Here is a 23,326-nt window from a genome sequence, read left to right as displayed (position 1 = left end):
GGGGGACAGTCCGAGGACCTGGCTGTTTGTCCTGAGCTCAGAACACATGAGCTCAGACAGCTGGGGTCTAGGCAGCACCTACTGGCAGTCTTGAGTGTTGTGCAGCCTGGGCATCTGAAGAGAGGGAGAAACTGGTGTTTGGGGGAACCCTGGCACACAAGAGACTTTCCGTCAATTGTCATGAAGGAGAAGGACGCTGCCCTAGAATAAAAATCCTGGCCATGAATGCTCTCTGACAGCTTTAAGGGAAAGAGCAATTGTCTCCTTGTAGAGATGAGATCTCCCAGGCAGGAATGTCATGTGGATTCTGCCTGTGGCCTCCGCATCTCATGATGTGGGGGAAGGTTTCTGGGAGCAGGCCCAGGAGGAGACAGGATTCATAGGAGATTTCATGATGGGCTCTGCAGCAGTGTTAAGATTGGAATCAAACTTCTTTCCAAACATGGGCTGTGCAGTCCAGCTTCAGGCCAAGGAGTGGGAGAATAAGCAGGTGCCATATTTCATGGGCTCAGGCCCCCTGTTAGGGTATCTCTTCCCCAGGCCACCAAGGAAGGCAGGGAGAGGGGATGAGGTCCCAAGATCTGGTTGGAGGAAGGGGAGATTTGTGCACAGCTATGGTTCAATGCCAGCCCACATTCCCCACCGCCCACATGCCCCAGGCTGAGGTGCGAGCTGCTGCAGCATCTAACAGTTCACACTCAGCTCTCCTTCCCTGCACCAATCATCTGTGGTGCAGCCCCCAAGGAGAGCCAAGCCCAGACAATTCATGCCCTACACTTAACCGAGTTTCTCCTTTGCAGTGACCAGGGAGGAATTCAGGCTTCTCCCATGTCACCCCTGGGAGTTCCTGGGTGTTGTGAATTCTCTCTAGGTGCATAATCCCCAGACCTTGGTAGCCATTCCTGCCCCACCCCAGTTGCTCCGTTACAGAGTGAGCTTGGTCTCTGCTTCCCCCCTACCCTCTTATCAGTTTCACACTTGCTAAGATGAGGCCCATGTGGCCTCTTCTTGGGGGTATCTGTGGGCTGATACTGGACTTTCTGGGTGAGGGTCTCCTACTCAGGATCTCATGATGTCCATGATGCTGACTGTAGCTCATGTAACCACAACACTTCGCAGTGTAGATCTGGGGCCCATGGCTGACCTGGGAATCAGATCATCCCCATTTCCCAGATGGGGATGGTGAGAGGGGAGTAACTGGGTCCATGATGCCAGACTTGACAAATTCCATGCCATGTTGAGCTGGGGAAGCCTGTTGACAAGGTCTGGGGTGGGCAGCGTGGGGCTGGGGTCTTCTTAGAAGGCCAGCTCTGTTCTTGGGGGCTTGCAAACCCCGCCTGCCTGAGTTTGACTCTATCTCATTGTGAGTGAATTAATTGTTGTGCAACCTAGAGTGGTGAGACAAGTTAATTACATAATTACTGCAAAATGACATGTTATTTCATGGCTGCAATATGGTAACTCTGTTGGAAACAATTGTAATTGCCCAGAAACTGCATTTGAGTGGCTCCGTTATCTCTCGATAACCATGTAATTAACTTGTGTTATAACTTTATCTCCAGCAAACTCTGAAGTAAGAGTTGGGACCCTTGGGTTGGGCACAGCCATCCTAGACCTAAGGGTCCAGGGAGAGTCTGGCACTGGGGACTCTGCTACAATGCAAGAAAATCATTTTGCTTTTTCATGTTGAGCAAGAAAATTCCTTATTATAAACTCCAGCCCTCTGTGTCTCTCCTCACGCAAACCCCTTCACAATCCCACTTGCTCACATACAGACAGCTCCCAGTTTCACCGTCCCCTTGGACCCATGGCTCACACAAACACCCACTGCAGCCAGAGCCACTGGCCTTTGCCTCTCTTCTCGCACATACAGGGTGCAGCTCCTTCACAGAAACTGGATGCCCTCAAAGTTAAGAACTTCTGCTCCAAGATCCTCAGCCCCAGCAATCCCTTTTCACAAACTGGGCCAATGACCACAAAACCACAACTTGGAGAGGTAGCCTCCTGCAAGCCCCCAGGAGTGTCCAGCCATCCTTTCACTTTCAAGTAGAGGAGTAGGCCTGGGGAGGGTGAGGTGGGAATCCAGCCTAGCCCAGCCCAGCCCAGCCCATTCCCTGCCCAGGAGCAGGCAGGGCTTGAGGCAGTAGTCTGGCTCCATCTGCCCTGGGCTGTGGGCTGTGGGTAGGGTGAAAATAGCCCCCGGGAAGGAGGAGGGAGTGGCCTGATAGTGAAGGAGCCTGTCCGTGCAACTTTTTCTGTCTAGGCTGGGGATTCAAGAAGCCTCTGTTTTTAATATTGCCCAGTGAGAAGGTACCTTTACAGTTCCAGGCTTTGTGCTTGGCACTGTGGCTGCAGCCAAGACCAAGACAGCACCCCTGCTGCCTTGAGTGAATCTAGCTCAGCGGGAGAGGTGGAAAACGCCCTGGTGTCTGCCTGTCTGGTGCAGCTCTGGCTGGAGCTGAGTGAAGGGGCTTGACCACCTCCGCCTCTCCTGCCTGTCTCTGCCTACCACTTGTCTACTTGTGTGTCCGTCCTTCCTGCCTGCAGCACATGTCTGTCTGACCATATGTCCATTGACTTGTCCATCTATGACTCTCTTAAGTCATCACAAGTGGCCTTGTGTCCCCCAGAGGGAACTGGCCTATCCCAGGTCTCTGCACAGCATTCTGTCCTCACAATGATGTGCTTTGTTTTCCTGGCTTTCCCTGCAACATGGCTTCTGCTTTCCACCCCCACAGCAAGCTCCCCAAGGGCAGGGATGGTGTCTGATCTATGATTCATCCTCACATCTGATTTGCTCCAGGACATCCCCGGTTGCAGCATGGGATTGAGACACGGAGTCTATTGAGGTTTGCTGACTGAATAAATGGATGCCTCCAGACTGCATGGGCTGAATCGAAAGGAAACAGGATTTTTCTTGCTCGCTCAGAAGAGCAGAAAGCTGGGCCCCAGCTGCTGGGCAGAGACAACAAGTGCTGTCTGTCACCCTAAAAGGGAAGAGAGGTTTCAGCATGGTGCTCCCATGGCAGAGGACACAAGATTTGTGGTCATACTGGGGAAAAGGTCAGAGCTGGGTCCCCATCTGTGCAGTCAGTCTGGGGTCTCAACAGGGGATGGAACACAGGGTAGGGAAGGCTTCATCTTGCCCCCCTTCTTGGGGACATACTCAGGGCCAGAGTGTGCTCTCCCAGGGAAGATACCCCAGGTCTCACCTCTGGCTGGGGCTGGGGGCTCTGAGTTGTCGCCTTCCTCCCAGCTCCTTCCCCTAAAGCCAACCTTTTGCTTCCCTGCCCGGCAACAGCACATGCTGGAGGCCCCCAGCCTGCTCTGTGCCCTGCCCTTGAGAGGCAGAGGGGAGGGGTCCCAGGTCTGTGTCAGTCATGTGAACAACGCAGAGTAACCTCCCGGAAACATTCATAAGTTTAATCCACGCCAGTAATAAAATCGCATTACATTTCTCATAAAATAAATGTTCCCATTTATATACAGAAGACAGACTGTACAGGCCCGGCCTGGCCCCAGGAGGGGTCACACACAGACGGGCGGTGGTGGAGGAGGAAGGGCCGTTCCTCCCATCGAGGACGGAGAAGTTCTAATGTGGCAGGAGAGCGAGCGGCTGGCCAGCCTGCACTGGTAGAGTGGCTGGCTGGCCGGCCAGGCGGGTGGGCAGGCAGGCAGATGGACAGACGGGCCTGGAGGCCAGGCACCGGGCGTTACTGAACTTGGGATTCAAAGGTGCCATTCAGCTGCCCCTCCTCATAGTCCATCTGACACAAGATCATGTTGTTCTTCAGGAAGAATTTGTCTCCCACACAAAATCTAGAAAATCCAAGCGAGAGAGAGAAGCCATGGGAAGGTCCCAGTGGGTAAGGGGGGTGCTGCAGACAGAAGCTGGCCTGGCCTAGGAGGTGAGCTATGTGGGAGGTGGTGGGGGGAGTTTGTTCCTTGAACCTTCCAGAGGGAACTGCCAAAAGTCCCCACAGCACACCTGGGCAATTCCTCCAGGCCAGTCCTAACCTTAGCCAGGCCCTGTAGCCTGAGGTGGCAGGACAGACAGACAGTTGGGCCACAGGCTTCCACAGTCAGGTCTCCTGTGGAGGTGAGTGTAGGGTTGGGGGGTGGGTGGAGAGGTGCAGGAACAGCCTACCCCAGTCCCAGAGAGGGAGAAAGGGAAAGGACAAACAGAAAAAGACCAAGGGGGGAGAGAGATGGAGAAAGGCAGAGATGGGGCCAGGTGCGGTGGCTCACGCCTGTAATCCCAACACTTTGGGAGGCTGAGGTGGGTGGATCACGAGGTCAGGAGTTCAAGACCAGCCTGGCCAAGGTGGTGAAACCCCATCTCTACTAAAAATACAAAAAAATGTAGCTGGTCATGGTGGTGGGCATCTGTAATCCCATCTACTCGGGAGGCTGAGGCAGAGAATTGCTTGAACCCGGGAGGCAGAAGTTGCAGTGAGCCGAGATCACGCCACTGCACTCTAACCTGGGCGACAGAGTAAGACTCTGTCTCAAAAAAAAAAAAGGCAGAGATGGGTAAGGAAGGAGGGATAAAATGGTTGTTTTTTCCATCCCTCTATCCCTCTCCCCAATTTAAGAGGATGGCTCAGTACAGGGCATTCTTCCTCTAAACAAAATCGGTAAGTTACCTAGAGCATCCTTCTAGGAGGTGACCCTGTTCCACTATCTCCTCTCCTACCCAAGGAAGCCCCTTCGTTGGTCTCCTAGTCCTCCCCAAGTAATGGAAGATTCCGGTCCTTTCCCTAAAGATGTCCCCAGGGTGGGTGAAGCCTTTAGTGAGACCCCAAGATCGCTGGCCTAGTTCCAGCAGAGCCCAGTCCAACCACCAGGTGGCGCTGTAAGTTCACTGAGCCCTGCTAGCAGCAGGTCTGGCCAGAGTCCCCAGCCAGACCAGGGTTCCCTGTAGGTCCCTCTGAACCTCACTTCAGGGAGCACTTGTATGCGTCCCTACCTGACCTCGGGGCTCCTGAGAAGAGTGCCTGCCTTCTGGTGCTAGGCCCCAAGCCAGGGCTGAAGGGCTCTGGCTCCTTAGGTCCCCAGGGACTCCCACAGGGCTAGGGCACAGAGTTGGGGCCAAGAGACCAGAAAACAGGCTGGGCTGGAACCAGAATCACAAGGGTTGGGTGAGGAGAGAGTGGCCACTCCCTGAGGGGACTTCGCCCTCCAGTTTGGGAACCCCTTCTCACTGGAATGTACATGCACACACATACACATACTACACACTGGGCACGGGGGTGGGAGGATACGTTATCCCATGCACATGCACATTTCAAACACGTATACAGGCTGGGCGCAGTGGCTCACACCTGTAATCCCAGCAATCTGGGAGGCTGAGGTGGGCAGATAACCTGAGATCAGGAGTTCAAGACCAGCCTAGCCAACATGGTGAAACCCCGTCTCTGCTAAAAATACAAAAATAAAAATAAAAATTAGCCGGGTGTGGTGGCACACGCCTGTAGTCCCAGCTACTCGGGAGGTTGAGGCAAGAGAATCACTTGAACCCGGGAGGCAGAGGTTGCCGTGAGCCAAGATTGTGAGATCACACCACTGCACCCCAGCCTGGGCAACAGAGTGAGACTGTATCTCGAAAAATAAAATAAAACATGTATACACACATGCATACTCACCTCATCATGCACGCACATTGCACATACACATACACCCCCAGACATTTAAAAACACATGTACAAATGCGTATTAATTGCATCATGCACATGTGCCCACTTGTACATTTACAAATACACATGCATGACACATGCACACTCAACTATGCATACACAGTAAACTCATGCACGCCTTCATTATATTCACACAGAGATGTGCCACACAGATGTGCACACCCAATATTAAAGTGCACACATTTGGCTACCGAGCTTACACACACATAAAACACATAAAGCACATGCACGCTCATAACCCGCATGCACCGCCACATACACACACGCAACCCGCATTTGCTTGCACGCCTCCACCGTGCTCCTGGCCCATCCCAGCAGGCCTCAGGCTGGTGTCTGGGGAGAGTGTTGGGTCGGCCAGTCCAGCACTGACCTCTGGTTGCAGAGCTGGCAGGCGAAGCAGTCGAGGTGATACACGTTGTCCCGGGCCCGCATCACCATCTCAAAGGCTGGGATCAGCTTGCTGCAAGCAGCACAGTTCCCTGTGGTGCCAAAAAGCCTGCCAACGGAAGGGCGCAGAGGACTCAGCAGCATTCTGGGGGGCTGGGTGGGCAGGGGGAATGGAGTTGCCTCCATCCAGGGTCCTTCCCATCCTCCAACTTGTGGGCTCAGCAGGTGGGCTCAGGCAATAGGATAAGAGCACTGAGGGCAGCATCTAGATTCCGCCCAGAGATCAGGCTGCCAAGAAATCGGCACATCCCCTTCCAGGGAGGGTGTGTAGGGGTTCAGGAGTTGGCTGTCACTGCCCATCCCCAGGCCCCCTCCCAGGCTCCCACAAGGGTCCTCAAGCCCTGGAGCCACCAAGGGAATCCTAGGCTGGGCCCTGAGCAAGGGGCTCCAGACCCACACAAGCCCGAATTTCAGGGGCAGACTGAATCTTGGGTTGTGTGCCCTCAGGCAAGTCAGTGAGTCTCTCTGAGCTTCATTTACCTCATCTGTAAAACAAAGCCTGAAACACACCTTTCACTGGGTAGTTGTGAAACCTGTTGTAAATTCTCAGTCACAACTCACTAAGCAACCACCTAGGTAGTGTTCACTATGTGTCAGCCACTAATCTAAGAGCTTTACAAAGATTAACGCTTAATCCTCACAACAAACCTAGGAGGTGGTACTATTATTATTCCCCATTTTAAAGATTTAAAAAATGAGTCACAGAGAAACAACTTGGACAGTCACAGGGCCTTGGTCCAGAAGGCGTGCTCTAAACCACTGCGTGACGTGCTTTTCCCACAGTTAACATTACAGTGTTTATTATTTGATTTTTTAAAAATAGAGATGGGGTCTCACTATATTGGCCAGGCTGCTCTCGAACTCCTGGCCTCAAGCGATCCTCCTGCCTTGGCCTCCCAAAGTGCTGGGACTACAGGCGTGAGCCACTGTGCCTTGCCAAAATTAAAGTGTTTTATTAAATCTTTTTTCCATGACAAACTCACTGTGTCACTTGCCTAAGTCTCTTTTTTTCTTTCTCTGAACCTCAGTTTATCCTTCTGCAAAACAGGGATGGATGATCCTATTCAAAGATGCTGTAAAACAGAACTGATGCCCAAAGGAAGCGCCAAGGACATCTGGCACAAATGCCTCTTTGAGGCAGGCACCCCTCCTCTTAGCTGCTGGCTGTAAAGCTCTAGGGACAGGGAGTTTACTCCCTCCCCATGCAGGCCAGCCCTTGGCTGGATGTCCCAGTGGTCTGAGCCATCCTGGCTCCTCCTTGCTTCTTTCCTGCACACAGACAGAGCAAGCCTCAAGTGAGGCAAGGAGGCTGAGAAGAGGGTGGGGGGCCCCTCTAATCCCCGATTTGTCCAGCTCAAGCTCAGGCGCCTGCAGATGAGCTTGGCTCCATTATTCATCAGCTTGAGCTGCCTGGTGGCTCAGATTAAGGCAGACAAAGGCTGGGCCACAGAATCTGCCTGCCAAGAGGGGCTTTTCTTGCCATCAGCCCAGGAATAGTTGCTGCAGAGGGTGCAGGCTCTGGACAGCCATTCTCCAGGCCTGAGCAGCTCAAAGAAGCCACGGTCCCATCCCAGCCCACTGGTCTAGATGGTCCTACAGTCGTTCCTTGCCTCTGCCAGAGCAAAAAAAAAAAAAATTACTTTCCATCCCTAGTAGCTGGCAGGGCCCTGTATGATTGTGGGTGCTTTTTCCTGATAAGCCCATCCTGCACTGTGGGCCTCTCTCTCCAAGTCCTGTGGACCCATCGGATGGTCTGATACATTGTCCTAACCTGGTAGGGTCAGCCCCCAGGTGATGCCCTAAACCTCCAGACAGGGAGGCCCCTTCTAGGTCCTCAAGGGGTGAATCCCCAGGAACATTCTTTTCTTTTGTGAGACAGGGTCTTGCTCTGTCACCCAAGCTGGAGTGCAGTGGCACAATCACAGCTCACTGCAACCTCAAAATCCTGGGCTCAAACAATCCTTCCACTTCAGCCTCCTGAGTGGGACTACAGGCGTGCAGCCACTACACCTGGCTAATTTTTTTTTTTTTTTTTTTTTTTTTTTTTGTAGAAACAGGGTTTCACCATGTTGCCTAGGGTTGGTCTCGAACTCCTGAGCTGGAGCGATCTGCCTGCCTCGGCCTCCCAAAGTGCTGGAGTTATAGGCATGAGCCACCGCGCCTAGCCTGAACATTCTTCCTTAACCCCTGCTCCTGGTCTCAGCCTCTCCCCTCCAGCCCTGGCAAGGAGCACTAAGTCACAGATTCTGTTTTACTCCATCACTTTTAAATGCAGGTGTTAAAAGGTCCAGGCAGGTCAGTCAAAGGATCTTTGGGGAAGTGGGGGAGCTTCCACTGATAACCTCCCCCTTGCAACATGCCCAGACCTGGGCAGAGGGAGCCGCATGAAGCCCTTGCCCCCACCTGTTAATTAATGCGATGAGCCCTCCTTCCCCACAAGCCCGGCAACCATCCAGCAGCCTGCGACAGAGCCAAATGCAGGTGCTGGTTCTCAGCCAAGGCCCTGCTTTGTGGCCTCCTTCCAGCCTTGCTGATGTCATAAATGGCCTCAGGGAGGGTTAATTGGGGGAGGTGGCCCCAGGGAATAGGATCCAAGTTGTAGGGAGGGTGAGTTAGAGCTCAGAGGAATGCAAAGCAGGGAAGCATCATTCTTTCACCCTTCACGGGGAAGTAAACTGAGGCTGGGAGAAGATTGGGAGCCAAAGGCTCACAGCTAGTTCCAACCCAGGTCTTGAAGCTCCAGCATCAGTGGCCCTGCTCCTAGGATATGGCTGCCTGCCCGTTTCCCTGGGCAAATGGACGCCTGCTCCCAAGGACCATCTAGAAAGGAAAGTTGGGCCCTGGGAGATGGAAAGAGACTGCATTAGGGAGGAGGGTCCTGGGGAAGTCAAAGCTTCCAGACCTGTTCTCAAAGCCCCTCTGAGGTATCCCCTCCCAGATTCCAGATCAGGTGGTTCAGAAGCACCTGGCCAAGGCAGGGGGGCAGAGCCAGGCTGGGGCCCTCGGAAAGCTTAACTTAGGGGCCCCAGGTTACAAATGCCTGCCCTGGACCTGTGCTGGGCACCGAGTCCAAGGGCATAACGACCTGGGCCTTCCCTCAGGTGACTTCTCAGGTATCTGGGGCAAGCAGCGCAGGGGCAGGAGAGTCAAGAATGAGAGGACACAGAGGGTACTGGGTCTAGGGCCAGGGGCGCAGTCACGCTGGGCTGAGGATGGGGAGCTTTCTGAGCAGGACAAGGGCTTGGGAGGCCAGAGGTCGGCAGCCCACCTCAGGTAGTCGCGTCGGCACAGGATGAGGTTGGCCTTGGTGTAGAGGGTGGAGCCCACCTCGCCCAGGCGGCAGTCACAGCAGGCACACTTGAGGCAGTCTTCATGCCAGTACTTGTCCAATGCCTTCAGCAGATAGCGGTCCTTGATCTTGCGGTTACAGCCCGCACAGCCCTTCTGCTTCCCTTTGGGCTGGACGGAGAGCATCGGCACGCCTGCAGATGGACAGACAGACAGGAATGCAGGATGGGCCCCGTAGCTCTGGGCCTCAAGGAATATCCCCCAAGAATGGGGAGCTCACTGCTTCTCTCTGCTGCCACCTCTAGGTTTGGGGCTCCCAGGAGCCCTCGCTTTCTCCCCAGTAACCTCCTCCCCTGGCTCTGGGTCCTGCCCTTTAGGCTACATGGCACAGCCTGTTTCCCTGGCCCTGTGAAGTTCCCTCCAGAGGCTGCTCTGCTCCAAGGCACACACAGACCCCAGGCCGGGCCTCCCTGAGCTGTTCCTCCCCACCCTGGCCTCTATCCCCTGTGCGGTCTCATCCGGAGTAAGCCTGAAGCTCGCCTTGCGAAGCCACCATCGCACTGGCTCTTTCAGCAATAAGCCTAAGAAATGTAGTCTCCTCAGGCCCATGAGGTCCTCTTGAACCCCCAGATCTTTTTGCCAACTCGTCTTTCTCCAGCTGAAATGCTACAGCCTCTTGGTCTATCCATGTAGAGCTGTGATGGCGTCAAGAAGGAAGTGAGACGCCCCTGGGACACTCCCAGGAGGGAGCAGAGGCTCTGGGGCTCCTGGCAGGTAAGAGGAGGCAGCTGGCAGGGCCTGGCTGGGGCTCCCCTTGGGAATGCTTCGGGCGGTGTCACACCTCACCCGCCCTGGCCTGGGGGAGGGCAGGCTCTGAGCCTCTGGATCCTTCCTCATTCTACCAGGATTAGGATCTCTCAGCCATCAGCCCCTCCTAGGGCCCATACCGGCTTCCCAACATACACACAGGCACCAAGTACAAAGGGCACAACGTGATGTTCACCACAGGGCAGAGCCTCCCGTCGTGGCAAGCGAGCATGTGCGCTCACGCACACCCCTCACACACAGGCAAGATGTGCAGGTGTAGGCATGAAGTGACAGAGGCACGGGTTCCTAGTCCCTTCTCCTGGGACCACAGGGACAGTTGAGGAGGAGATGGGGACAGATGTCATCCAGTAGCCTGAACATCCATGTGGACCTGTGAGGCTGGGAGGGAAGTGCAGAGGACCTCAGAAGCCCTGCTCTGTGACTTTACGGGGCGGGAGCCTGTGGGAGTTGCCTGAGAACCCTTGTGAAGACAGGGAGGGTGTGCATGCTCCGTTTCTGACCAAGGTGCAGCTGGATAGGGGCCCATGCCTCCCCACCTCCCCGGCTTTCCAACACTCCCCTGGAGTCTGTCCTTCTGGCCCGTCCTCTCCAAAGGACCCCTGCTCTCTCCAGGGCTCTGGCCTTCCTCCCATCCCCTGGTGTCCCTCCCATTCCCAGCCCTCCTCACTGCCCCCAGCCCAGAGTCTGAACAGTTGGGCTGCTTCCGTTCCTTTTGCTTCCCTCCTCCTTGGGTGTTAGGGAAGAACCAGCCACAAGAGGCCTTGGTTTCAGAATCCACAGATGTAAGGTCAGAAGAGCCCTCAGAGTTCTTCCAGTTAAATGCTCTCATTCTACAGATGGGGAAACTGAGGCTTAGACGGTTACAGGGGCTTGAGTCAGCCACCATCAAGCTGGCCCCAGGGCTCCTTCCCCTCTCCTGTGCTCGCTCTCAGCCCATCTGGCTCCTCAGACTTCTCCTGGACAGGTGAGTCTGGGGAGCAGGCACCCACCCACAGGCTACAGTGTGCAGGGCCAGTGGGCTCCCTCCTCCTCCTCTGTCCAGTCCCTGCAGGGCCTGTCTGTTAGCTGGGGAGTTTGCTGCCTAATTTCCTTAATGCAGCTCTAAAGGTTAATTGGTCTGAGAGAGGGATGGGGCACAGGATGACTCTGTCCTCGGGCCTGCCTGTGTCTCTTCTAGCAGGGCCCAGCCTGGCACAGAGCTCTGAAAGAGCCCAAGGAGGGCAGCTGGGGAGCAGATACCCCTGAGAACTGAAGGGGTCTGTGAGGCTCCTTCCAAGTCCTGGCCTACAGGGAGGTGTGGGGAAATGGGAGAGGAGTTAAAATAGCTGGATGGCGGAAATGAGGGGCCTCCCAGGGTAGGACCTGGACCAGGGTAGGGCTCCAAGGGCAGGACCTTATCCCTAGGCCCTGTGCAGGGAGCATGCAGCCAGCAGACCTACGCATTCAAAAACCAACTGGGAAAATCTTGGGCCAGGCCCCCACTACAGCCCCTACAAGGTTCACATTCCTCTTGCTCAGCCAGACTTGCAGCAGGCCTGGCTCTCTTCCCAGTGGTCCTGAGCCCCTCCCAGGGCTCTATATTTGGGTTATTACCAGAACATGGGTGAATGGCTGGAACCTCCGTACTCAGGAGAGACCCTAGCCCACTAAATTACAGCCCAAAATGAAGGGAGACAGTGAGAGACCCCAGCACTTGAAGCAGCTGTCCCACTCTCTCTTCCATCTACCCTGGCTCTTGGACAGGCTGGTCTTCCAAGCTCAGACCCCAGCATGTTTGTCCTGGCTCCTGCAGGGTTGTGAACTCTAGCACTAGTCAACAATCTCTTCACTGGAGGGATCTGGCACCTAGAGGACCCTGTGGAAGCCATGAGGGGTGAAGCTGCCAGCTGCCGCAGGCCCCCCTCCGCACTGCCCGTGCCCAGGCTGACCTCTGCACAGGCAGGTTACCTTAAGACCTGGACACCCCTCTTCTGGGGTGCTGAACTGATTCCTGGCTCTGGAGAACTCTTATAGAAGCCACACAGCTTCTGCCGAAGTGTCCCATGTCCACCAAGACATGGAACACCAGGGTCAGCCTGGCTGAGAAGGCCCCAGAGCGTCTAGAGACCCTTGGGTCTAGAGACCTCCCGTGAGAAAGGCTGGCATCCTGGGGGAAGCCTGAGCCGGGGCAGCCCCATGGGATGGGTCTGCAGTCCTGTGGCTATGGGGTCCAGAGCATATCCCCCTGGTCTCTCTGGGCCTAACTTCCTTCATCTGCCCACAAGAAAAATGGAAGCAATCCCTTGCTTCTCACAGGAGAGTGGAAGAGCTCTGGGGGTCAAACAAAACGGTGGAGACAGCCTTCCTTCCTCATAGGGCATCCATGCTGTGTCTGCTCTCACCGGGCTGGTCCAGGAGACTTGAAAACACTCCTGGAAAGGTGGAGGGGCTTTCAGGAGGGGCTCTGCAGTCTCCTGCTCCCCAGATGGAGGGATAAGCTCCCCACAGGGTCCAGGCCCTCCCTCCTGCTCTGCCTCCCCCGTTCCCACCTAGCCCCCCACCCAATCTGCCAGCCTGCCCCCTGCAGACACCTCTTCCCTCCCTCCTTCCCCAGCCTGGCTCTGGGACCTGAGCCTCGGGCCATGCACTTTCCATTAAGGAGATAGCATCCCTTTGCTGAAGTCCATTTGGGATCCATTTTAGTGTTATCTAAAAATCAAATCTACATGGTAATCCTTTTAATGTACTCCTGACTTTAGAAAAAAAATGGCTTTGCGCTCCTTCAGGAAAGGTTTTAAAGCATTACCCAGTAATTACAACTCACCCATGAAAACACTGATATTTTACAAGGGACGATGTTTGCACCGACACGCACGCCTGGGCACACACTCAGATGCATGCGCAGGGCCCAGCAGAATAAACCAGTCCACTCAACCCAGGGTCACCCCTAAGTCTCAGGATGTGGGGGGAACAACATTGGAGGGGAAACAGGCTGAACTCCAACCCGTACCTCTAGCAGGGGGTGGAGGCAGGCCTGCTGGTGGAAGGAGGCAGCCAGGCTCGGAGAGAAGCCTCCCAGTCTGACTCATCTGGCTGCCAGACACTCACCCTCCGCTCTTTAATCTGGGGGAAAGCCAGACAGTCCAGGTGACGGGGAGGCACTGCCAGAGGTCATCCCGCCCCTCCCACTCTCTCCTTCCAGCCCGGAGGAGAAATGCCCTCATCTTCACATGGACCCCAGAGCAGTCCACTAGGCCAGACCCAAGTCCCCAGCAACTCCTGTCCCAGCCCAGCTGCCCCTCAGCTCCAGCACGTGGCCTTTCCCAAATTGCCAAGCCCACAGGCTCCAGTACTACCGGTGCCTCTGGTTTGGAAGGCAGCCTGGGGGACGTTTACCCCAGTGAGCTCCTCCAAGGCCAGTCTTCCAGCCCAGAACGTCTACCTCACCCAGCTCCAGGTCACTCCAGGCTCTTCCCTGTGGCTCCCCTGCTGGGAGCCACTGTGGCCACCTCCTGGCAACTCCACTGGGCATCTGCAGCCCTCCCACACACCAGTGTGTCCTGCTTGGCACTGCTGGCTCTGCTCCCTGCAGGATCCTGGAACACAGCTCCTCCCCCTCCCGCAAATGGATCTTGTTTGCTTGTGTCCCAGGGCCTTCACTCTGCTACTACTCCAGGAGGAAACGCCTTTGTCCTGCCCATCCCCACTCTCCCAAAAAGGTCAGAGTCAAGAGTGGGACTGAGGCTAAGAGTTCAGACCTTGAGATCAGGGAGCCTAGTTTCAAGTCTGGGAACTGCTCCGAGGAGCTGGGGGGGCCTGGATTAAATCCCCCCACCTTTCTGACTGGCATGTGTGTACTGGGGGCCACAATGGTCTCTTTCCGCTCAGAATGTGGTGAGGATAGAATGAGGTTATGCACATGAGGCCATAGCACAGAGTCTGGTGCCCAGGGCACAGTGAACAGGAACTGATAGTATTAACAGTCACCCCAGGATACCATCCCTGCTCGGACACTTGCTTTCTTTTTAACTTTTTGTCTCTTGACATAATTTCAAACTTTCAGAACACTTGCAAGAATAGTAGAAAAAATTCCTGTAAGCCTTCACCCAGATTCCCTACATATAACATTTTACCGCATTTGATTTATCCTCCATCTTTCTACCTACTTCTACCTACTTACCTATAATTTTTTCCCTAAATCATTTGAGGGTTGGTTTCAAACAGGAAGCCTCTATACCCCCTAATACTTTTGGTTTGCAAATGCTTTGCTGAAAACAAGGACATTCTCTTACATAACCACAGTACAATAATCGAAATCAGAAAATTATCACTGACATAATATTATTATCAAATCTATAGACCTCATTCAGATTTTACCAATTTCTTCAAAAATATCTTTTATGGGAAAATCCTGGTCCCTGCATCGCATTCAGTTGTCAAGTTTAGTCTACTTACATCTGGAAGAATTCCTAAACCTCTTTTGTGTTTCAAGACAATGGCATTTTTGAAGAGTACAGGCCAGTCATGTTATGGAATATCTCTCAGTGTGGGTTTGTCTTACACGTTTGACTGTGCAACCTTAATTAACATTTTCTGTTTTCTTTTTTGTGTAATGGGTATGAAAAGAGTACTCATTTCAGAGTCACCATGAGAAAGAACGGAGTAATTTATGTGATGTGCTAAGGACTAAGGCCACAATAAAACGTTAACTCTGATTAGTGTCACTCTCCTCAACATGAGACAGAATAGGGAGAGACACTTATTCTGAGGAGCAATGAACTGATTTGATTGTTCTACTGTGGTTAAAGTCACCCTGGCACTGGCCATAGTCCAGCTCCACCCAAAGGCCAGTCTAGTGGTCAGTGCAAGTATGTGTAGAAGGAAGCCACCCTATCTGTCCAACAGGCTGTTCCAGTGACCAGCCACGTGGGAAGCAGTTGCTGTGGCAACTCAGAGGGTGACAGCTCCAGGACCCTCTGGCTGCTCTGGAAAGAGCCCTGGAGGCAGGTGTAGCCTTGGTATTTTTTTTTTTTTTTTTTAAAGACAGGGTCTTCCTCTGTCTCCCATGCTGGAGTGTAGTGATGTGGTCACAGCTCACTGCAGCCTCAGCCTCCCAGCTTAAGCGATCCTCCTACCTCAGCCTCCTGCACTGGTGGGACCACAGGCACATACCACCAAGCCAGGCTAATTTTTGGGGGGAGGAATTTTTTTTTTTTTTTTTTTTTTTTTAGAGACAAGGTCTCAACTATGTTGCCCAGGCTGGTCTCGAACTCCTGAGCTCGAGCAATCCTCCTACCTCAACTTCCCAAAGTGCTGGGGTTACAGGCATGAATCACCATGCATGGCCTTTGGTTATTTCTCATTATCTCTCAACATGCCTCAATACCGGTTCCAAACCAGCACCCAGGCATTCTCTGGCCTGGGCTGGGGAGACTGAGCTGCAGGCCCTGCCCAGAGCCCACACAGCACAACACAACTGCTACAGCAGCTTTGGGGCTTCCCTTTCTTACCGTGAGTCCCCAAGCCCTCCTCTGGGGCCAGCAGGGAGCCTGCACTGGGCAACCTGCAGGGAGATGACAGTGACTGAGCACATCCCAGTGCTCTGCCGCCAAGAGCTGTACCCACAACCGCTTATGAGGTAGGTACCATTATGATCCCCATTTCACAATGGGAAAACTGGGGCACAGGAAAGCTTGCTAACTGGTCACAGTTAGTAGGAGAAAGAGCTGGCATGTGAACCCTGGCAGTCTATCTCTAGGGCCAAAGTACTTGACTCATGTGCTGTGCTGCTGGGCTGCATGCTGAGTGGGGCTGAGACCAAAGCAGGAGACTTCACAGAGCTCAGAAGACACATGGAGAGCATGCAGATGCTCACCACACAGCTGCAGGACACATGCACAGCAGCACACAAATACTTCCCCATGTCCACATGATCACACACGTACACTGGGTCCATGTGAGGAGGGACTGTGTCTGTTTTATTCTCCCCACAACAGTTTTATTTCAGTACCGAGCACAGTGCTGGCATACAGTGGGTACTCAGTAAGTTGCATGAAAATACATACCCATGCATCTAAGCACACACACGCATGTGTGTGTATGAGCATGCGTTTGGGTACGCTTATGTAAATATACACTTATGCACAGATGCACACATATGCACAAGCAGCCGCATGCACGTTTAGTCTCTTAAAAGACTACAGTGTCAAAAAGTGGATCAGAGCTTAGAATCAAGCTCTGATTTCAGCAAAACCCACAAGTAAGAGGCCTGAAGATGGAAGGAACTGGAAGAGCATGAACCCTCTAGTGCTACCCTCATGGACCCATGTGCAAGGTCGGACATTACCCAGAAGTTGAGTCCTACAATCCTCATGCCTACTTCAGCTGCTGGATGTGGGGAGACTCACTCTCTGGGTCCCGGGGGTCTGGGTCCCTGTCACCTTGTAAGGTGCTTTGCCCACCTGGGCCCACACCCAGGCCTGGGAACTGCAGAGTAGGATCCCAAACCAAGCCTACCAGCAGCCCCTCCTAGGCATCAATCCTCTTTAATCAGGAAATTTGAAAGTGTAATCTAATTCTGCAGAATCTCTTTAAATCTCGTTTTCTCAGAAGTAACTTCATTTCGCACGGACACATCCAGCCTTGTGAGAAGGCCTCCATTTCACACCAGTTTTATCTCCACAATTTCTCGTCTCACTGCACTCCTATTCCAGGGCCTTGCCATGCAGCAGGCAAGGCCTGAACTAATAGCATTTCTTACTCATTTGGAATCAAAAGCCAAGGAGAACAACTGTTGAAACGCGTGGCTACAGCCACCCAGAGCATGCTCATTACCGCCCCTCTGCACACCCACTTGCAGGCAGCATGTTCACTGTGAGGATGAGGGAGCGAGGCAGGGGCTCCTGTGGCCTCCAGCTCCCCACGAGGGCAGGGAGAGGAAGGCTGAGAGGCTGGGCTCAGCCCATGGGGTTGACAGTCAGCTCAGTGGAGGGACCGGCAGCTTTGACTCTGGTGCTGCTCACCCCTCAAGGGAGCTTGTGAGAAGAGGCGGGGTAGTGTAGGCCCTGAGACTGTGGGCCCTGCAGACACACAGCCTAGGCTTGAATTCTGGCTTTGGCACTTCCCAGCTCTGCCTCAATTTACTCACCTGCTAAATGAGGACAGCCTACTTTAAAGGATTGAGGATTAAATTGGATAATGAACATGAAGTACTTATAACAGTGTTTCGCATAGTAGCATAAAGCAATTAGCTGAGAAAATTTAGGTGTATCTTATGACCCAACAATTATATTCCCAGGTATATGCCCAACAGAAATGAAAGCTTGTGTCCATCAAAACAGATGCATAAGAAAGTTCATAGACATTTTCTTCTTAATAGCCCCACACTGAAAACAACACAAATGTCCAACAGTAAAACAAATTATGGTATATTCATACAATGGAATATTATGTAGCAATTAAAAAGAATGAATTACTAATACATACTACCTGGATGAATCACACAATATAATATTGAATGAAAGAAGTTAGACACAAAAAGGTACATGCTGTATAATTCCATTTATGTGTAGTTCCCAAATAGGCAAAACTGATCTGATGTCAGAATAATGGTTATTTGGAGGCTGGGCACGGTGGCTCACACCTGTAATCCCAGCACTTTGGGAGGCCAAGGTACGCGGATCATAAGGTCAAGAGATCGAGTCCATCCTGGCTAACACGGTGAAACCCCGTCTCTACTAAAAATACAAAAAATTAGCCGGGCATGGTGGCTGGCGCCTGTAGTCCCCGCTAACTCGGGAGGCTAAGGCAGGAGAATGGCGTGAACCTGGGAGGCGGAGCTTGCAGTGAGCCGAGATCGCACCACTGCACTCCAACCTGGGCGACAGAGCGAGACTCCACCTCAAAAAAAAAAAAAAAAAAAAAAAGAATAACGGTTACTTGGGGTGAGGTGGGGGACATATTATCAACTGAGAGGAGGACGAGGAGGCCAATATACTGAAAATGTCCTATGTCTTGATCTGAGTGTTCATATGGGTGCATACATGTATAAAAATTCACTGAGCTGAACATTTGAGCCTTGGGCATTTAATTGCATATATGTGATACCCAATTTAAAAAAGGAGCTGAGATGGAGATGCCCTCATCAGAGCTCTGTATGCCTTTCACAAACCCCACCATTTACTCAGCAGCCACTGTGCCAGGTGCTGGGCTAACCATCTTACAGTGTTATCTCAATGAATCTTCATATTAACTCTGATGCACTAAATGATTACCCCCATTTCACAGATGAGAAGACAGTGGCCTGGGAAGTTTCAGGTCACGCAAGGTCATGCAGCTAGAAGGCTGCAGGGCAGAGATTGGAATCCTGGCCTGTCAGACTCCAGAGTTCAAGTTCCCGTCCAGCACATGCCCAGGGCCTCCCTGCACAGCCTGGATTCTCCGGTGCAGCCTGGATGCCAGATGGTGCTGGGATGGGGGCTGGGGCCATGCTTAGACCAGGGCCTGGGCTAAAACCAAGAGGAATGACTGTCCATGCAGGGCACTGTCTCTGGGTGGACCACAGGACTTTCCCACTCATCTGTTGGTCCTTCAAATGCTATGACTGCTGTGGGATCTTGAAAGGGCTTCTGGGCAGAGCCAGCAAGGGGACATGGACCAGAAACTAAGTAAAAAGAGGGCACAGGGCTGGGAAGGGAGCAGAGGGCCATGTAGAAGCAGAGCCAAGATGTCTGCATTGCAGCTTTGAGGACAAAGAAACCTTGAGATGGCTCATGTCCTCAAGAGGAGGCTGGGCTGGGGACTCCAGACCCAGGGCTATAATGATGGCAGGAGCCTCAACCAACAGCCAAGGTCTTGTGTGTGAACAAGGGGATGGATAGGGTGGGGAGCAGAGAGGTCCTGGAGACAGGCCCAGCTCAGGGTGAGACATTTGGAGCAGAAGAGGTCCTGGAGAGAGGCCTGGTTCAGGGTGAAGTCCAGCAATGTTTGCCTGCTCTAAGTGCCAGCTTCTCCTGCACGCTAGAGCCCACCAGAGGAGGGAAGGCCTAAGGGAATCACTGTCCAGTCTCATCCCCAGCACCTGCAGCCACCATAGTCATGTTCAACCAGATGACAGTAAACCATGTTACCCCTTACTGAGTGCCTGCTCTGTACCGGGAATATATGCCTGTCATGACCCTGAGTGCAGAGAACTCATCAACTTGCCCAAGGGTAAAGCCACCAGTGGCCAAAGCGAGGCTGCAGATCCAGGCTGCTGGCCAGGAGGCATCCACACCCTGCCTGCCGTGTCCTAGGGCCAGAGGCAGCATCACATCATCTTTTCCCCAAGCAATGGGGAAAGTGAACTTTCACTTGGACCCAGTCTGGACCCTACCAAAAGAAGACGGCTCTGAAACACTCCTTGCAGGAATACAAAAGACCCCTTGTCAGGGAAAGGTTGGGCTGCTGATCCCCAGAGCTCCCCAGAGGGGCCATTTCCTGTGCAGGAGTACAAAGTGGGAAGCTTCATATGCTACATTTTTGCAGTGCATTTTGGTGAAGAATAACCTATCCTTAGGAATACTGCATCTAAAACCTAAACTCACCATGACATAAAGGGACTGAGGAGTTTCCACACATCCCCCACAGATCTTCCTTGCTGAGGGAAGCTGAGTCTGGTTTGGGGCAACAGCAACAGCCTAAGGGGACTGTCTCAGTCTGTTCAGGCTGCCATAAGAGAATGCCACAGACTGGGTGGCATATAAACAATTGAAATTTATTTCTCACAGTTCCGGAGTCTGGGAAGTCCGAGAGCAAGGCACCAACAGATTCTGTGTCTGGTGAGAGTTGCTTCTTGGATCATTAGATGGTCATCTTCTTGCTGCATCCTCACATGGCAGAAGGGGCAAGGGAGTTCTCTGTGGTCCCTTTTAAGAAGGCACCAATCCCATTCATGAAGGTTCTGCCCTCATGATATAATCACCCCCAAAGGCCCCATCTCCTAACACTATCACATTGGGTGTTGGGATTTCAATATAAGCATTTTAGGGAGACACAAATACTCAGATCATAGAGAGCTTGCAGGAAGGCCTGGATGTGATTCTGGAGCACAGTGATTCTGGAGCAGGTGTAGATGCAGTCTGCTCTCACAGCCTCACATAATTTTCTGTGGTTCTTTAGTGGGGGGAATTTAGAAACATCAGAAGCTGCATGTGCTCACTGGAGTTTGTCACTTGGAATGAGGCTTAAGTTAATTGCATAGTTATCTGTAATGTGTTCTCCTTCTCCAGGATGGGTATTGGCATTTCCTTTCCATTCTTTGGTTGTCTCTAGAAAGTCTCAGACATAGCTCAAAAACAACAGGTCCAAAGCAGGATTCCTGATTTCTTCCCCAAACCTGCCCCCTGTACCCTCACCCCAGACTTCCTCCCTCCCACACCATCATCCACCTAGCACTCCAGCCAGAAACTAAGTGTCGTCCTCAGACTTCCATCCTCCTCACCCCTTTCCCTGCCAACTCTTGCTCCTCATCCCACCTGCATCTTCCATTTCCACAGCCATCACCGTCTCTCGACACACTATCAGCATAGCATGATGTCTGGTACCCACAGCCCATTCTTCACACGGCAGCTGGAGAGATCTTTCAGATAAACCCGGGCAGGTCACTGCTCAACTTGAAACTCTTCCATAACATCCAATGGCCTGAGAATAACATCCAGACTCTTCATCCAGCCTGTAACATCTTCATGTGGTCTGGTGTCTGCCTTCCCCTCCCACGCTGTGCTCCAGCCATACTCCAAACTCCTTCCTGCCTCAGGGCCTTTGCACATGCTATTACCTTCCCAGAACACCCTTCCCTGCCTCTGCTTCTGCATATACTTGGCTCCTTCTCATCTTCAAGCTTCAGCTTAAATGTCATCTCCTCAGAGAAGCCTTTCTTGACCTCCTTATTTCCTTATTTAAATGAGCTCCCCACACTTCAGTAATTTCCTTCTGAGTTTTTCATCACAATTTGTAATTGTTTTACTTTTCTGTGAGTTTCCAAAAAAAAAAAACAAAAAAAGTCTGATAGATTGGGTACTCTCATAAGAACAAAAGCCCCATGAAGGCTGTTCTTGGGGCCCTACATGTCTTGTCCACTGTTGTGTTCCCAGTGTTGAGCCCCACAGCAGTCATTGTTTAGCCATCAGCTCAATTCATACATGAAGAGACTGAATGGAATCTATCCAGATATTACTGGCAAGAATCTGCTGGCCAGAGTGGGCCAATTCAGATAGGCAGGGCCCCTAGAGTTGGAGCCTTAATCAGGCTTATTGCTGCCCCTGTGCCACACCCCCTAGGTACCTGTAGCTATGTGGCCCTAACAAACAAAGCAGATTCAATCAACCACAGCAGCTCCTGGGTCATGGCTGCCACAATCCAGGCTTTTGAGAAGCCATCCCAGGGCTCCAGCTGAGGAACGACAGCTCTCATGCAAATATAAACCCTTTATCCTTCAGATAAAAGAGCAGCAAAAACGCATCCTCCAGCCCCTGCCTCCACTGCGTGCCTCCCTTTACACATAAATACCCATCTCAGCCCTCAGGGAGTAGCGGGTATCTCTGTAATTCCAGCAGCTCTGGCTGTCACCTCTGGCACAGACCTAGTCTCCCCAACTCCCTACCTGAGGGTCTTTTTGGCTTACAAAAATGACTACTCTTCCCTGTCAGCATAGTCTGAGTCTCTGGGGGCCCAGTGGGAGGAAGCGGCCCCTGGAGTTTGCTACAGAAAAGCCCCAGGTCCAAGCCTTTCTCAGTCTGTAGCCTCCACCAACCTCCATCCCATACTGGGCTGCTGGATCCAGCCCCTAGATTCCTTAACAGGATGCCGCTTGAAGCCGCACAGCTGTGGGGACCGGTACGGAGCATCTGGAAGCTGTATTCCCCTGACAGCAACTCAGCTGCTCCCTGGGCACCCGCAAAGCCCACGCCACCCATCTAATGAAACAGGGCTCCCAAGAGGCCTGCAATCTCCACAGAGGAGGAGGACATGGACTCTCAGACGAGTCTCAATTTCACAGCATCAGGGACGTGAGCACCAGCGCGCTGAACCAGAAAACGAGAGTCTGGCAGGAGCTGCAGACACACCATGAGCACCAGGGGATGGGAGATTAGGGCCCTTCAAAATCAATTTTGAATTCAAACTTTTAAATGTGTTCTCCAGGCGCGAAGAGGGGACCCTCCCGGCAAGCTGGACCTAGGCAGCTGCCGGGTCCTGCTTCCTTCCTGAAGCCGCCAGAGCCCATCTGCTAGCCACGGGGCTGGGTGAGGGGAGGAAGGGCTGGGGGTTAGGAGGGAGAATCCAGGCCCCACCCCCAGAAGCGGCAGGGATGGAAACCCCTTTGGCTGGGGCTGAGAAAACACTGCCTCCAGGATGCCTGAGGCATTGCCCCGGGGCTTCCTATTGAGGCCCTGGGGGTTGCTTCAGCCCTTCTTTGCAGACCTGGATAAGAGAGAGACGCTGAAAGCAAGGTCCATGTGAGCCAGATTTCCCTTCAGCCCCCGCATGGCTGAGGAGGTTCAGGGAGCATCGGTAGATGAAGCTGTTTAGAATACAAGCTTTGGAATCAGACAGTTTGGGATCTGTATCCTAAACTAGCCATGGGCTCCCAGGCAGAAGATCCTTGTTCAGAAATGAATGTCTCTTCTGGAAACCTGGTGGGAGAAAGCCTGCTGTGAGTGTCTTGCAGTGCAGCCGTTGTGAAGTGAGAGTGGTCTGAAGCCCCCAAGTGCAAAGGGAAAGTGTCATCCTGTGTGAGAGTCAGCAGGGTGGGCCGGCTGCTGGGCCAGCTGGTGTGGCCGCAGGCTGCATTATCCAGAGCACAGAGTCTGCAGCCAGGGAGCTGACAGCCATGCTGTCTGTCATCTGTCAGATCATGTCTGGAGTACAAGTACCATCTGGGCCCTGCACCCAGGTGAGGTGGACAAGGAGGCACAGGGCAATGGGCCTCACCAAGCCAGAACAGACTGCTCTAGCCAAACCCTGGAGAGGGCCCCAGGCCCGCAGTAGGAAGGCCTTTGGAGGCATGAGCCCGCAGAGGATGATCCTGGCAGCTTCGGCTGCAGCCCGCC

At 53.0% G+C, this 23,326-nt stretch overlaps 1 protein-coding gene across 5 annotated transcripts in view; it reads right to left on the bottom strand.

Moving 5' to 3' along the window:
- Positions 1–3,402: 3,402 nt before the first annotated feature.
- LMO1 (LIM domain only 1) overlaps positions 3,403–23,326 on the bottom strand; it is a 44,583-nt gene continuing 24,659 nt past the window's right edge. For 3 of the 5 annotated variants that reach the window (XM_063641154.1, XM_055282526.2, XM_055282530.2), the window contains 3 exons: positions 9,412–9,625; positions 6,067–6,192; positions 3,408–3,819 (listed from right to left, as the gene is read on the bottom strand). In XM_063641154.1, the coding sequence (XP_063497224.1) occupies positions 3,714–3,819; positions 6,067–6,192; positions 9,412–9,625 (446 nt within the window). In that variant the 3' untranslated portion in view covers positions 3,408–3,713. Of the gene's footprint in view, positions 3,820–6,066; positions 6,193–9,411; positions 9,626–23,326 lie in introns of all 5 variants that reach the window. The other 2 variants (XM_055282529.2, XM_055282528.2) reach the window with 1 other exon arrangement.

The sequence above is a fragment of the Symphalangus syndactylus genome, chromosome 6, assembly GCF_028878055.3.
Source record: "Symphalangus syndactylus isolate Jambi chromosome 6, NHGRI_mSymSyn1-v2.1_pri, whole genome shotgun sequence".
Classification (NCBI taxonomy): Eukaryota; Metazoa; Chordata; class Mammalia; order Primates; family Hylobatidae; genus Symphalangus; species Symphalangus syndactylus.
Note: the sequence above shows the minus strand (reverse complement) of the source record. Positions and strands in the feature narration are given on the sequence as shown.